At 45.8% G+C, this 15,714-nt stretch overlaps 1 protein-coding gene across 3 annotated transcripts in view; it reads right to left on the bottom strand.

The window, feature by feature from the left end:
• MYO5B (myosin VB) overlaps positions 1-15,714 on the bottom strand; it is a 387,050-nt gene that overhangs the window by 163,448 nt on the left and 207,888 nt on the right. For all 3 annotated transcript variants that reach the window (XM_030925854.1, XM_030925855.1, XM_030925856.1), the window contains exons 6-9: positions 14,370-14,513; positions 12,534-12,615; positions 6,832-6,939; positions 2,306-2,415 (exon numbers count right to left, since the gene is read on the bottom strand). In XM_030925854.1, the coding sequence (XP_030781714.1) occupies positions 2,306-2,415; positions 6,832-6,939; positions 12,534-12,615; positions 14,370-14,513 (444 nt within the window). The remainder of the gene's footprint in view (positions 1-2,305; positions 2,416-6,831; positions 6,940-12,533; positions 12,616-14,369; positions 14,514-15,714) is intronic.

Here is a 15,714-nt window from a genome sequence, read left to right as displayed (position 1 = left end):
CAGGCCTCCTCCCTCCTGCCCCCATCCCACCCCTTTACCACCTGCATCCTCCATCCATGCCTTCCTAAGAGGCCCTGATGTTCCCACTCTCATACCACCTCCACATAAACACTCAGTGGTAACTAGAGGGACAACAGTGAGCCCAACAGATACAGTCCTAATAAACATTCACTTCCCTTCTCACCTGAACATTCTCCGGAGGCTGGGTGTGGAGGATCAACCGTAAGATCAGAGACACTTCACTTACAGGCTCAAGCCTTAATTTTGCTGGTCTCACCCTACAATGCAGGTAGGAGCCCAGGGACTCCCCAGCCCTGGTTCTCATGCTAACCACCAGCCTCACTAAGATCTCAGAATTGCCCATCCACTCTTTCTCTCTTGTGTGCCACCTCTGAGGCCTGGAGAACCTCAGTGATCCATCCATCTGCTTCTTGGGTGCCTGGTGAGTGCTGGGCACCATAGTAGACGCTGGTGATAGAATAAAGAGTGAGAACTGACCCTACCCTCTCAGAGTTTGGAGTGTCACAAAGGAGAAAAGTAGGCAGCAAGTAATCAACACACACACACACACACACACACACACACACACACACACACACACACACACACACCGCTCAGCCCCACAGAGGAGAGGTAAGAACCCATGAAAGAAGAAGTGACCTGTGAAGGGCCTGGGGAGGAACAGGGTGTTGGGCTGGAGGTCCACAAACTGCAGGGCACATCTGTCACCTTTCCTGCATCTTACCAGCCTCAGCCAGGCATTGGTCAGTGCAGGTGTTCCCCATCTCACCCGTCCCTGACACAGAATACAGCTGCCCTAAGGAACACAGGACACTGACTGAGCTGTGTGCATGGGGAGGCACAGATGCTCTATGCCTTTCTCATCAGGGGAAAGACATTGGGATAATACATCACTGGCCCTAAAGACTCAGATTACGGGAGGGTTTGTCCTGCACTGGAGGCTCCTCCACCACTCCCTGGGCCACAGGTCCTCATCTGCACATGACAGTCCTTCCCATGGCATCACTGCTGCCAACTCCGCTGTACCACGCCCTCCTTCCCCCTAAGGTGAGCACCCACACAGGTACATAAGCAGCAGATATCCAAAACAGCTCCAGGGCACCTAACACTACCAGCACCAACACCTCCTCCTTTTCCACTGGGCCCGACAGGGGAGCTTCAAGGCTCTCATGAGGCTGCAGAATTCATGCCAGGGATGGCAGCAGGCCCGACAGGCCCAGGGGCCCTCTCAAACCCTAGATCATTCCCCATGGATTGTGTATCCTTCCATGGACGATACACAATGAGCTCTACTGAATCCCAGCTACAGTTCGGGTCTTCCTCTCCCTGAAGACAGGGCCAGTTTGAACTTCTCATAACCCCCAACTCTAGACAAACAGAAGGAGGTTAATTTACAGTCCACTCAGTTGAATAAGCATCAGCTTGTGAGCAGCATGGACACGCGCCCTCAGGTGGTGTTGTCTTTTGTACTTTTCCAGTATCTGGTTATTTAAATTCCAAGTCCCTGGAAGCAAGAATCATACTTTGCACCTCCCTAGGACCTGGCCATAAATAGGCACAAGAGGTAGAAAATGAACCGTTGCAGATTCACCTATCCAAGGTCAGCATACCAGCTTTAGCTTTTCCCAACACCATTAAATTCCAGAGGGCACAGCAATTGCTGTGGGTGCCACTTCCCTGGTGCTTACTCCATCACCCGTCCATCCACTTAGACATGTATCTACCACATATCAGTACTACACTGGGCATCAGGAAAATAACCTTCGTTGTGAGCCTTCACGGAGCACCTGACAGCTTGCCGTACTTTCACATGGATGTCTCACTTAACAGCCCACCTTGTGCTGTCAGAATCTTGGGAAGGGTTGCCACCTGCCTTGTTCACCCAATTAGACTATAAGCCCCTTTGAAGCATCAGGTACGGTGCCCTGTGCCCTTTCATCTCCTTGCAGCGGGGACCTCAGTCTGGTGCTCAGAAAGTACTCAATGGATTGACAACATGTAGAATTCTGTGTACTTCAGGGCACTTGGGAAGTCAACCCAACAAAAAGAATTTATCAAATAGCCACTACATGCCCTGCCCTCGGCAACAGAAACTTGATGGCAGCTGATTTTTAAAGGGTTGGCTCTTTGAAAAAATTATCAGCAAGTGAACAGAAACCATTACTGTTAAGAATAAATAACCTATGAGTGTCCTCTAACTGTAAAGACACATTTCAGTCATATCAAGCTGTAAGAACAGGGTAAATTGCATACATTTTATCTCCAGTGTTGGTGTGCAACTTACTGATATACTACAGGAATCACCATCACGCTCAGCCTGAATCTCCACACTTCCAAGGTGCAAGATAGAAGCAATTATCTTAAAAATGCTTATCTGATGGGACTCTCTCACTCCTGGAAAAAAAAAAAAAAATGAATGAATGACACTCAATATCCATGGTCGGATGGAAAGGACATTTTACCCTTTCTAAGGACTTTTTTTTTTTTTTTTAAATAAAGTTTGATTTTTCCTTTCTGGCCTGATGACTACTAAAATGATCCTAGCTCCTCACCAAGTAATTACCACTCACAGTAACAGCTCAGAGGGCAAAGGGGCTCCTCGGACTAAAAAGAAAATATCCTCACTATGATTGTCCTGACCAAACCGGATGGGTCATGCTGCCATTTTAACTTCTCAAAGAGTAAAAGAGAGGCAACAATCCTGCAGGCTCATTTTGGGCTTCATTTCAACCAAACACTTTATGGATGTTTTTATGAGTTTAATAAGAATGGTCATTTATCTGCCATCATTTTTTTCCCCAACATAATATCCTGTAAACATCTGTGACACACATCCCCAATGCCAATGAGGGAAGAAGAGGAGAAACTTCTCTTGGGATTGCTGTTCTGGGGCTGGATGGCCAGCTGGCCCCTGGCCATCCCCAGATGGGAGCAGCTGTTCGCCACACTATATGCACTGTCATAGGCAGGTACCACTGACCCCAGAACCACTGTGGCAGCAATCACCTGTTGTCAGATTTGTTATTTATCTATATGAATCATCAAAGGCATGGATAATCTCTTAATTTGTATTTAGCTTGCAAGGCATTGGCATTTTTACAAAATGATTCAGACTCATTTTTAAAAGACTACAGAACAATAGAATGAATACCGGTAAACCTGCCACTTAGTTTAAGAAATACAGCTGCTGTCCCCATTCTTTCCAGCTGCAGTTATTTTTTAAGGCAATATTTTATTCAGGCTAAAAAAAAGTCAATATCTCCTGTGAAAATGGGAGGCACAGATATGTCATGCTAGGATTAAAACATTTCACCAGATAATCTACAAAGTGGACAACCCAAGGAAAATTAACTCTAGGCTTTCATGTTAGATGGCCACTACGATGTAAGCATCATATATTTACTTTTTTGTTTTTATTATGTAAAATTTCAAAACATGCAAAGAATAACAAAGTAAATAATATAATGAATCCCTGTTCTTGCTTCATCATTAGGTCCCCAGGGCCTGGAACTGCCTGGAACATAGCAGATGCTCAGAAACATGAATGGCAGAATGACTGGACTAATGGCTGCTACACAGCCTGCAAGAACTTGCAGCTATCAAAATATATGCATTATTCAAATACGTGGTGTTAGCTTAAAAATCCCCCCAAAAAACACCAAAGAATTTAAGCATCCATCTTGGTTCAGCATAACTGAATACACCTGGTTAAAGCCAGAGGCTGGTATTCAGGACAAGATAGGAAGCTAGACGCTTATGCACCTTTGTAGGTGGTAAAGCACTAGGGTATTTTGTCTGAGCTTAGATTATCTTGCTCTTAAGTCAAGTCCCATTGAAGCTACTAGACAGGAGCTGGGTGCTGGGACCATCACAGAACAAGATGGATATATTCCCTAGACAGTAGCTTTTCTACTTCATTTATCTACTTTTTTGAGACAGGGTCTTGCTTTGTTGCCCAGGCTGGAGTCCAGTGGTACAGTCACTGGTCACTGCAGCCTCAAACTCCTGGGCTCAAGCAATCCTCCCACCTCAGCCTCTTGAGTAGCTGGGACAGGTGTGCACCAACATGGCCAGCTAATTTGTTTTATTTTTATTTTTTGTAGAGTCACGGTTTTCCATGTTGCCCAGAACTCCTGGGTTCAAGGAATCCTCCTGTTTCGGCCCCCCAAGGTGTTGGGATTACAGGCATGAGCCACTGCACCTGGCCTACCTCGTTTACTCTTGAGAACCAGTGATCTGTCAATTTCCAAAGGCCTAACCCCCCTGTCATGGTAGGAATGTAAGTGGTAGATACAAAATGAATACTGAATCCTAATAATTGTTAGGATCCTCGCACTACACTGATGAGAAAATTATTTCACGCTGTGGGATTCTTTGAACAAGTGGTACCTCACACTATGGGAAGCAAAAAATCTAAAAGACAAAAATCAATCAATCAAACCTAAGGAGTAAAACGGGTTGGCAAACTATGGCTCACAGCCTGTTTTCATAACTAAAGTTCTATCAGGACACAGTCCTGACCACTCTCTTACATTCTGTCTATTGCTACTTTCACAAAACAGTGGAGTTGAGTGCATTGCAACAAACTGTATGGCCCAAAAACCTAAAAAATTTACTATCTTGTCCTTTAAGTTTGCTAATCCCTGCAATGAAAAAAGGGACATGTTTATTAAAGAATAGAGAAGACGGGCAGATCACGAGGTCAGGAGATTGAGACCATCCTGGCGAACACGGTGAAACCCCGTCTCTACTAAAAAAATACAAAAACTAGCCAGGCGTGGTGGTGGGTGCCTGTAGTAACAGCTACTCGGGAGGCTGAGGCAGGAGAATGCCGTAAACCCGGGAGGCGGAGCTTGCAGTGAGCCGAGATCGTGGCACTGCACTCCAGCCTGGGCAACAGAGCAAGACTCTGTCTCCAAAAAAAAAAAAAAGAATAGAGAAGAAAGTCTTATTACAATAATTAGCTTTACAAAAGCAATTTGCTTTGAGCTTTAAAGTATCCAGTCTCCTTAGAGCCTTGGAGCGAGCAATCCTCTCCTTATATCAGCTTGTGCCCACTGACCACACCAGCACTACAAGGGCAGCTGCCAGAGGCCTTCTCCTTTCTCCTGTAAATTCAGAGAAGAATGTATCCTGCTCACTGTCAATTCTGCTCCAAACTTGCTCCCCAACTCTGGAGACTAAGATAGGCACGTAGTGCTGGGAAAGTCAGGGATGCCAGTTATCAACTTATCTCTCAGCTTCAAAGCATCTCTTCTTTGCTCTATCAAACTGGAACTGGACCCTGTAAACATTTCTCCTTTGCCTACTAGTAGAATGTCAAGCTTGCTCAATAGAAGGCATTTCAGCGATTTGAAAGGCAACAGCACAGGAAGACAATTCCTTTTCTGGTTCTGGTCCTCCATAGTTATCATGATTTATCAGGGAGTCCAGAAACCTCCAGATGAGCTCCAGCTCTTTGTCCTCAGGCCTATCTCCCCACCAGCAGTGGCTTCTGAGCAGTTCTGGCACCCCATACCTTGGGGCACCTGCAGCCTGCTTGTAGAAACCAGTTCTGGCCTGCATCCTATGGGCAAGTTTCTTCATCACATCCTCTTCAAAGTGAACTAAAGCTCCGCTGGGGTGGAGGCCTCTCCTATCTTTATTGGCTATTCTCACCCCCTCCACCACCACCCCCAGGGGTAGTAGCTGTTCTTTTGCACCTGCTACTTCTGGACCTTCTATAAAATCCTCATTTATCCTTTTTGTAGTCAATCACCTGCTACTGCTGTAGTTAACAATTGTTTATATTAATTTTCCTACTTTGGAATAACCAGTGTGGTTTGTGTCTGATAGTTCATGGGTACAAAAGACAAACCCTACCTATGTACCAGTTTCCCAGAGAACTGACTGGCTCTGGGAGCATGGGAAGTAAGGGTCTGGTTGCCTCCCCATAGAGAGGTTACAGTGTGCCCTGTTTGGCCATGTTTTATTTGGACATTGGCTAGAACTTCCCTGACCTCCAAAGAACCTAACATGCTGCTCTGAGTTAGTCATATGGCTCAGAAGCCAAACGTTATATCTCTTTCAGAGAAGGGGCTAGGGAAGACACAAGCGCCATCCCGCGCCACTTGGGGTTTCAGACTGACTTCTCGAGCTTTCCTTTTTCTGGCTGCAGGTCCCAGGAATTTAACACTTCAAACTCCCAACTGAGAAAGGCTTACCTTCTACTTTACCGCTTCTCCCCCAAAAGTGGCAGGGGAGCATGGCAATTTCCTCCAATCCTACTGTCCCCTTCTGCCCCTGAAGGACAGAGAACTTGTTTGAAGGATTCCAATGCTAAAGCTCTATATGGAAACAGAGCTGACAGAATTAACACTGTATGTGTGATGCAGCTGCCAGACCTTCACAGCCTGCTTCCAACTCTGATTTCATGCTGTGGTGCACAGGTGCACTGGGTGGGTGCAACGCTGTGTTCTTCCTGCTAGAGCACACTGAACCCAGACCACAGCATGAGAAGACATGGCTACACTTGCTTTGCCTCCATTGGTTCCAACAGCCTGCACGAGTGGAAAGCAATACTGTACAGTGCCTGGGAGAGGGACTCTCATAACATTATTTTTTAAAAAGGCCATGAAGCTCCAAATTTTAAGTTCTAGAGCCTGAGGGTTGGGATGGGTAAGAGAGTAAGATGACATTCACCAGGGGCAAGAAGGCATCTCCCAGTAGCTCCTGCAGGTTGCTGGCAAGCACAGTGGGACATCACCTTGCATTCTACCCTCCGTGCCATCAGCCCTCGGGGCCTGCTTCCCCAACTCAGAAGCTCCTTACCAAGGAGTGTGAAGGCTTGTCGAGTCTTCTCAAAGTCCTCAGCATCGTCCACACCCTCGATGGAAGTGTCTCCTCCCTGTGATGTATAGAAAAAGTCCTCCGCGCTTGCTGTTGGGGGCAAGGAAATAAGGCATGAGGCACTGGAGGACACTTCATCCCACAGATCATGACACATGAAGATTCTATTCTGTTAGCATGCTATCCCAGACCAAATGTTAGGCCCAGCTGGATGTGAAACTCTTTAAAATAGTCTTTATCCACAATGGCAAATGGGAGAGAAAACTGAATAGTACAAGAAAATTATAGGACACTGACAGAAATGTGCTGCTGTCTTTATGTAAAATTGGCATGGGAAACATATGTTAACACAAAAGGCATATACGTCACAGACAGTTCCATTTAATAGCATTCATCACAGATTCGTTGTTTTTAAAAAGATCTGATAAAAGTAAAATGTATTCCCATCCTAGAAACAGACTTCCATGACTTACATAATCTCAGTCTGACAAGCTCATTTGACAAATGAGGATATGTGCCCGAGGTGCCAGTTTTTTTGTTCATTTGTTTTACAAAGTTGGGCACACCTGAACTCTCTGGGTACATGCACAAATGCAGGTTGATACCCTTACATGTTTGCTCTCATCCCCCAGCTTAATTATTCTTCAGTCAGGTCTCTGGGAACAGCCTAGGGGACAGCTGGTAAGGAGGGGCCCAGATGGTGTCTTAAAATTCAGAGCCAAGCTTAGAAGAGGACACAAATGCAACAAGCCCTGGGTAGTATCTGCCCTACAGAGAGGACGGCAGAATTAGCTCTTAGGAGGAAGCAGGGCTTATAAGTGAGCATTTAAGGCCACAATTGCATGTAATCAAAGTTACCCTTAAAAACTACTTAAATCTTTCACAAGATATAGTATCTTGTGTGGTGATCCTGCCTGGTACTATCCTGCCTGGCACTTCATGTTCTAAGTGTATAACGTTTGGTTTTGACAGGATGTCAAAAGGAGACACTGGCTGATTTCCCTCTTCCCTGAAAACCCTAAATTCTTTTCCCTGGACCTGAGCATGCAGGGCTGAAACACATCAGTCAAAGGTGCTGAGGTGCAGCTTCACCGCAGCTCCCACTGCTCCTTCAACACCTGTCCTTCCAATCTGATCCCAAGAATTTCTGAAGTCTCTTTCCTTTCCCCATCCTGATTGCCATTGCCCTTCAGCTCCATTGTCAGAACTGTTGAAAAAGACACTACTCCAGTCTCTCTGCTTCTGCACCCATCCCTTTAAATCCACCCCAAAATGCTAGTAGGTCTGGTCATACCACCCCTATCTGCTTAAAAAGCCCTTTGAGAGGTCCCACTGCTCACAAAGCCAAGGTCAATACCCTAGGACAGCCACTGGCCCTTTTGTGAAGTGGCCACCACATACCTCCAGACTCATGGCTTATTCGTTCCCCATCTCTATGTTCCAGATACGCCAGTTTCCTTATTATCATGCATCAGCTCTTCCCTCTGTCCATGCCTTCAATGGTCTCTGCCTACGTCTCCTCCCTCACCTCTTCCCATTTCCCGCTTTGCATCCTATGCTCCAAGCCATACTGAGCTTTGCCCATTCCTCCAGTCCATTATGCATACATGACCAGGCCCAGCCAAGGAGAGAGAGAACTCAACCCTAGACCCCAGTCTGACTACACAACCTGAACTATAACCACCAGGTGACCCTACCCACAGGCACAAATAATCAGAACATCAGTTGTACTCTATGAGTGAAGATTTCCTGGAGGGGTAACAAATTCTGAGGACCAGTGGCCAAGGTACTTGAACAGAGAGAGGAAGGACTCCAGCTCACTCACAGCCTCAGCAGCAGCACATTTTAATGAGGAAAACCACATTCGATCTTTGCAGAAGATAGCACTTTAGCTCTTTCTTACCTAAGCACGCAGAAAGCACCAGCACAGAGCAATACAACAGCTTCAAAGGCTTAATAAAAGTGCCAACTATTTTTTCCCTTTACACGCACCTTTCAAAGTATCTCATTTGATTATTTTTAGTGTCCACCTGAAGAAGACTGTCTATATTATTTACTCCCATTTTTCAGAAAGGCAAACTGAGTAACCTGGGGTTTAAGGGGTTCCCAGGGTCACCCAGTTTGGTCAGGCCTGGGAGTTCATTATTTGATTACCCTATTGTAAAAAAAGTGACAATTTATCTATAGCATCTCATGATTTTGCCACAAATACAAACTAACTCATCATCAAGTGTCAGCCAAACATATCAGAAAGAGTCACCTGAGACTCCGAAGGAGGAGACTAGACTTCCATATTGGAGGGAAGGCATTTTCAGCATCTTTCCAAAACCTTTCATTGTCAACAGCCAAGGCCCTACTGCCTGATGTTGCTATGAATCAGACACCCCACCTTCCCACGTCCCAGTTCCCAAACTCAGGCCCAGTTCCCAAACTCAGGCCCAGCTGGGCAACTTCCTCAGGCTGAGGCTTGTCACTGCAGGGGCCACCTGGGTCAGTTACAGCATTTTCTACTAAATGATGTGAAACCAATCAAAATGATCATCTTTCCATATGCATTAAGGTCTGCAATCAACCCAGTCACATCACTCTCTAGACCCTCTTAATAAGATACATCCAAACAGGACTCAGTCTTCCCCCACCTGCTTGGCCTTCCTGGATCTCAGCCCTCCTTTCAGGCCCATAAAGCTGAACACAGACTATCCCTTCCCAAAGCAACTTCTCTCATCCTCCAGTTTAGGGCTCCCTCTTTACCAAGAATTCCCAAGGAGAAATGTACCACAAACCTCCCATTAACTAGTTCAATAGGCAGAGACTGGATCAGGCAGTCAACAGAACAGAGAAGAACGTGAACCCAGTGATTAGAGCACTGGAGCACCAAGGCCATAGTCATGGGCTTGCACATCACCTGGGGAGGCTATGCTCTGACCTATGCAAGGCCAGAGAGGTTGTTTATAAAACTATCCACACAACCATGGAAATGAAAAAGAAGAAAAGGAATTTACTTCTTATCCCCTAAAGGCTGTATTTAAGGGAAAATGGGCCCATTACAACTGGATGTACCACCAGAAATTGGTGTATATGGAACATAGAGATGGGGAGGAAATAAGCGGTGAGTGGAAGGTAGGGGGCAGCTACTTCACAAAAGGGCCAGGAGGTTATTCCAGGGTATTGACTTTGGCCTGTATGGTTTTTACCGTCATTTATTCACACCTTAACAAATTATTCATTGAACTTAAAAAAAAAAAATCTCTTGAGGTCATTTTAAATGCAATAGCCCACCAACAATGGGGCAGAAGAAGAATGCGGACAACTGGATGCAAATCTGCACCCTCCATTGTCAGACAAATGCACAAAATTTACGCCAAGCCAAGGGGTCTTACAGAGACTTGTGTGCATTTGATCTGCATGTTTTGGGGTAAGAAGAGAAGAAGGATACGAAGCAGGTCCAAATATTCACTTAGAGCCCTTGGCTAGTCCATGTGTTTGCTGTTTTCAGCTACTCAACCAGGGTTATCGGTGAACCTAAATGCCAAGCTTCAGGGCCCACAGCCAATCCACCCACGAGGCCAAGGATAGCCTGACACCAGAAAACAAGCACTCATCAAAGGCTCTTGTTTCACTCCAAAATATTCTCAGAGGGCACATGAAAGTGAAAGAGTGGGGAAAAAAAAACTGATCAAATTGGGTAGCTTTCAAGCACTGCAGCCTGGAGGACCCATGCACCTTGCAGAGGCAGGGAATAAGGGGAAATCACGTTTAACCTCAATATGACTCATGTAACTGAAAAAGAAATTTAGGAGGATTTTTTCCCCATTACCTTAGAATTATAATTGGGACAAGTGATCCAAATCATCCAGATGGGTCTTGCCAGTATTTGTTAATTTTCTATAAAACTGACCTGAGGGGAAAAAAATTCATCTCCTGCAAGTTGGCCCTGAAAAGCCCTGCGAGGCCTATGTTCTGCTCTGGGAAGGAAAGAGGAGAATCGCAGTGGCCCCTAATGTGGATGCATACCTGGCTGCATGAGACTGACAGCTGCCTTCAGAGCCACAGGCTCCAGCTCAGGACAGTGTGCAAAGAGTGCTCAGCACCTGTTCTGCATAGCAGGGAACACACACTTCTTGTCCTCAAGGATTTTATCATATTTATCATGTTCCTGGGAAAATCAGACTTGCAAGCACTGACCAGCTAGAGAATAGGACAAAACTAGCAATGGACGTCAGCCAGAGTTTTCTCCCTGAGGTCCCAATTTAAATATTACTTCCCAGGGGGAGCCTCCCAGCCCTCCTCTGCTTCCTTCAGCACAGCCCTTAGCACTCTGTATCATATAATTGACAAGCTAAGCAGGGTAGGACCCAAAACTGTTTTGCTCAATGCTGCATTCCTGGGGCCTAACATGGCCTGAAGAGAGTTTGATGAACAAATGAAAGAATTATTGCTAAGTTGCATGGTACAAGCATTGAAGATACAGGGATTCATAAGCAAGTAAGAGTTATGAGGGCAGACTTGTGCTGAAACCACTTGATGGATTTCAGCTACTGGGAACTCAGGTGGGTCTGGTGCTGGACCCTCACTGACGGCCAGGACTTGGATCAGCGACAGCCAAGCCTCAGAAGTCTGTTTCTTGCACAGCTGCACAAAGACCAACTACCCTGTTTAGACACCCAGATCTTCATACCATCTGCTAGTATTAGACCTCCCCACATGCCCCCAAAACACAGACAGCAGGACAGGGACAGGAAGTGTGGCAGATGCCAAGACGCAGCTGGACCCGAGGCTTGCCCTCTTCACACACACGTGCCTGAAGACTCAGCAGCAAAAATCAGTTGTCACCCCATAAGGCCCCATACAGAGAAGGGCAAAAGTCTCCAGACCCAAGCAGAGCTGCTCTGTGGTATGGAGTCAGGAACTAAAGCCTGCTCACTGCTCCGCTGGCTCCACATCAACAGCCTCAAAGCAAATGAAACTTGCTAACACCCCTCAGGAAGCAGCAGGAGTGGAAACAAAGGGTGGTGCTCATGTGATGGGGATGATGACGAGGTGCCTTATCCCCTCGGCCTCTGTGGAGGGGCACTTTGGGTTGCTCCATCTCTCTCCCTCCAGTGAGGATGTGCTAGAAGCTTCCATGCCAGTCCAGGAGAGATCAGACGGCCTGGCAGTCCAGAGTCTCACGTGCCAAAGCCCCCTCTTTTCCTCTGTGGCCATGCTCTACTGCATCCATATGGCTCTAGAGCCACCCCCACTTTATCCCTGCTTTATTCTTACCCCTTTCTCTTTGCCTCAATCCTTAACCATGAGTTAAAACAGGCTGGTTATGATTATATGATGCATATTACTTTTATATCTAGATTCTTATGGCTGGGCCACATCTCCTATGATGCTTGAAGTGTAAACGTATCTTTCAAAATAATAAAGCATGAAAAGAATAACCATGCCATGCAAAACATTGTTCCACCCCTGCCTCTTATCCTCTCATACACTTTCTGTGCAAGGTGGACTGGGTACAATTAACCCTCTTTTACTAACTGGGCAGTGAAATTTAGAGAGGCCTAGGGGTTATGGCCACATAAGAGGCAGAGCTGAGACAAGAACCCATGACGGAGGGCTTTGAGCAGAGCCCCCAGCTGTGCACCCGCTGGAGCCGTAGCCCACCCCTGAAGATAGGCATGCACCTGTTGACTTACTTAGCGCAAGCTCTTTAAATTCTGGAAGACCGGCAGCAGCACAGAGCTGGTAAAAGATGTGGTAATTCCGCTCATCATCTGCCTGGAGGAGGAAGAAGTGAAGCAGTTTTAGGGCAGTGACCTCTAAGATCGTTCCCTCTGCTACTGTAATCCCAGGGTGCTCCAGGTGGTGGAGGCTGAGCCCCCCACTCTTCCCAGTGTTTTCCTCCACACCTCTGCCACCTTCATTCCCACTTCCCGACTTTCTATTCACTTTTATGGGGCCTTCGTCCAACCTGAGGATTTATACCTCTTGACTTATGCAAAAACATGTATATATTTTCTTTTTTCCTTCTATATAGGACATCATTGCTCTTCACAAATGGTGAGTCAATCAACAAATACCTATTCAGTCTTCTGTGCTGCTTGGCTGATGTCCCATAAATTGTCAGTTCCCTTCTGTGAGCTCCCATTCTCCTCTGGGAGGCTCAGAGACAAGTGGAAGCTGCACTTGCCCATCAGGTCAGGCTGGGCAGACATGAAAGGCCAGTAAGTGAGGCAGGATGTCGGGGGAACACCTGCAGCTGGACTGGCCTTACACTGGTAGTGTGGGCGTGGGGGTGGGGATTCAGGAGGCCTGAGCAAAGAGAGCTAAGGAAGAAGGAAGCTCCAAGGGTGTCCAGGAAAAAGCCATGAGCAACACATAGGACCCATACCCAACCCAGCAAGGCTGCTTCCTTGCCTGTGGTGTAAAGCAGGATGGCAGGATTATCAAGCCAACCTGTGAGGTGCAGAGAAAACACAGGCAAAAGCATGGGGAGCTGGTTAAAAAATTCATTAGATGTTTGCTAAGCATCAGCATGGAGATGTCACCAAGAAACAAACAGCGAGGCGATTCTGAGGTCTCCTTAAAGGCAGCTAAAACATGAGGACCAGGAAGCCATTTAACCCAAGGCAAGAGTCTGCCACAGACTCAAACCAGGACCTGAACCATCATCTTGGTTCAGTAATGGGAGGGCAAAGGGAGATGGAGGACTTTTGTCAGCGTTATGAGTTGCACAAACCCCACCAAAGTCAGGGTGGAGGAGGAAAAGGATTACAAAGAGGCAAAGAGTAGCTGGCAGGAGGAAATTAAAGGTAACCAAACAGCAGTGAAAAATCAAGTTAGGTGAAAAGTGGGACATCTGGGAATTGAACAATGAGAACACATGGATATAGAGAGGGGAACATCACACACCAGGGCCTGTCGTGGGGTGGGGGGTTAGGGGAGGGATAGCATTAGGAGAAATACCTAATGTAGATAACGGGTTGATGGGTGCAGCAAACCACCACGGCACGTGTATACCTATGTAACAAACCTGTACATTCTGCACTTGTATCCCAGAACTTAAAGTATAATTAAAAACAAAAAAAGTGGGACATCCACTTATTTGAAAAGAAAACAAAGTAGGTAGCCAAGTATAATCTATTTTTTTAAATCTACTAAATAAGGAAGTTCTCAGGAAACCTAAAACTCAGACTCTGTATTTATGAAATTCCCCTGGTAAGACTTTAAAATCCATGAGGAAAAGGTCTGTCTTGTCCTTTACTGTATCTTTGGTGTCTAGGACAGGGTAACACATAACAGGCATTCAATGTTTGTTGACTGAATGTAAAAACAGTACTGTATAAAGGTTTTTGAGATCTAATCCCTATATCATCTGAATGAACACTTCCTGATAAAAGATAAGAACAAGTACATTCAATTCCAGGCTCACAAAATGAGATTCTCTTTGGGCCCAGGGAGTGGGGCAGGGAGCAGAAGTGAGGTAATTGTCCACGAGAACAACACAAAAGGGCTCAAGTCCTCCCACTCACCTGGAAGACCACTCTGGACTTCTCCAAGAGGTAGGTCCTCATGTTGGCTCCGATGATGTGGTACCTTTTGTCAAAGCCAATCTGGATGTACTTGCCAAAACGGCTGCTGTTGTCATTGCGGGTGGTCTTAGCATTTCCGATGGCCTACACAGACCAGACAGACAAAGGTATGAAAGAAAGGGCTTCCTTGATTTCAGGCTTGTATGTTTGTGGCACCATGTGTCCCCTTTCTCTTCCTTACTTACAGAAACCCTCTGTTCTTGGGATGACAATGAGCTGAGCTAAAAACAAAACAAAAACTTAAAACTCTTCTTTTTCCAGAGGATGGCCAATGAGAGTAATGAGTTCATTGGTAGGCTCTTCAAAGGGGACTACCCAGGTGCAATGGAAGGTGCATCCCACTGTCCCTCTTCTTCCTCCTCCTTTCTTCCCTGGAATGCACATGTGATGGCACCAGCTATAGCAGTTATCTTGGAACCATGAGGAAAAGGCCTAAAGAATCACAGAGACCTTAGCTGTGACATTCTTGAGCCACTAAAACAATGCCAGTGCCTACTAACTCTGAACTTTCTGGAAAAAACAAACCTTCCTGTGCTTAACACACTTTGATTAGTTCTACATGAGCAGGCAGTCAAATGTCACTCCCAACTGATAAATACCTTCCTAGCAACAGGCCACAAATTGACACCCTCCTTCCCACCTCAGGAAGCCATCATCCCTCTCGGTATTTCTTCTGCAGCATCAGGGTTACAGTTCAAAACACTAGATGATAATTTTTTAAATTTAATTTAATTTTATTATTATTATACTTAGATGATAATTTTTTTAAATGAGTGACTATGGGACTAATTTTATCATGTGAAGATTTGCTTTCTATAAAACACCATGTTGTCAATGCATTGGTAAAGAATACATTAATATTTAATCCCTTTGACATGCTTACATTTTTAGGTGGATGAAACACTTGAAAAACATCTGCTGTAACTTCTCAGGGGTCTAGAAAATTTGAGGCACAAAGAAGTTGAAAGAAAAGCCCAAATCCCAACCTATCCCTCAAGTCCTGCCAAGCCCAATCCGAGTGGAAGAACTATTAGTGTCTCCTGACATCCCAAAACCACGATGCCCAGCGGCCATCTATTATTGACAAGGCTGGTAGAAGAGTGAAAAGCAAAAGGTCACAAAGTTGACCTATAACTAATGCTCCTGAAAACATGCCATTGAGTCTTGTTACTGAACAACTGTTCCTGTTACTGAGATGAGTAGAGGGAGGCACTGAGTTATACAACCACCCACTCACAGAAATCTAGGCCCAGCTCTGCACCAAGAAAGCCACTGAGTCCAGTAC

This window comes from Rhinopithecus roxellana, chromosome 21 (genome assembly GCF_007565055.1).
Source record: "Rhinopithecus roxellana isolate Shanxi Qingling chromosome 21, ASM756505v1, whole genome shotgun sequence".
NCBI lineage: Eukaryota > Metazoa > Chordata > Mammalia > Primates > Cercopithecidae > Rhinopithecus > Rhinopithecus roxellana.
The sequence above is the reverse complement of the archived record's forward strand: the minus strand, read 5'-3'. Positions and strand labels throughout refer to the sequence as shown.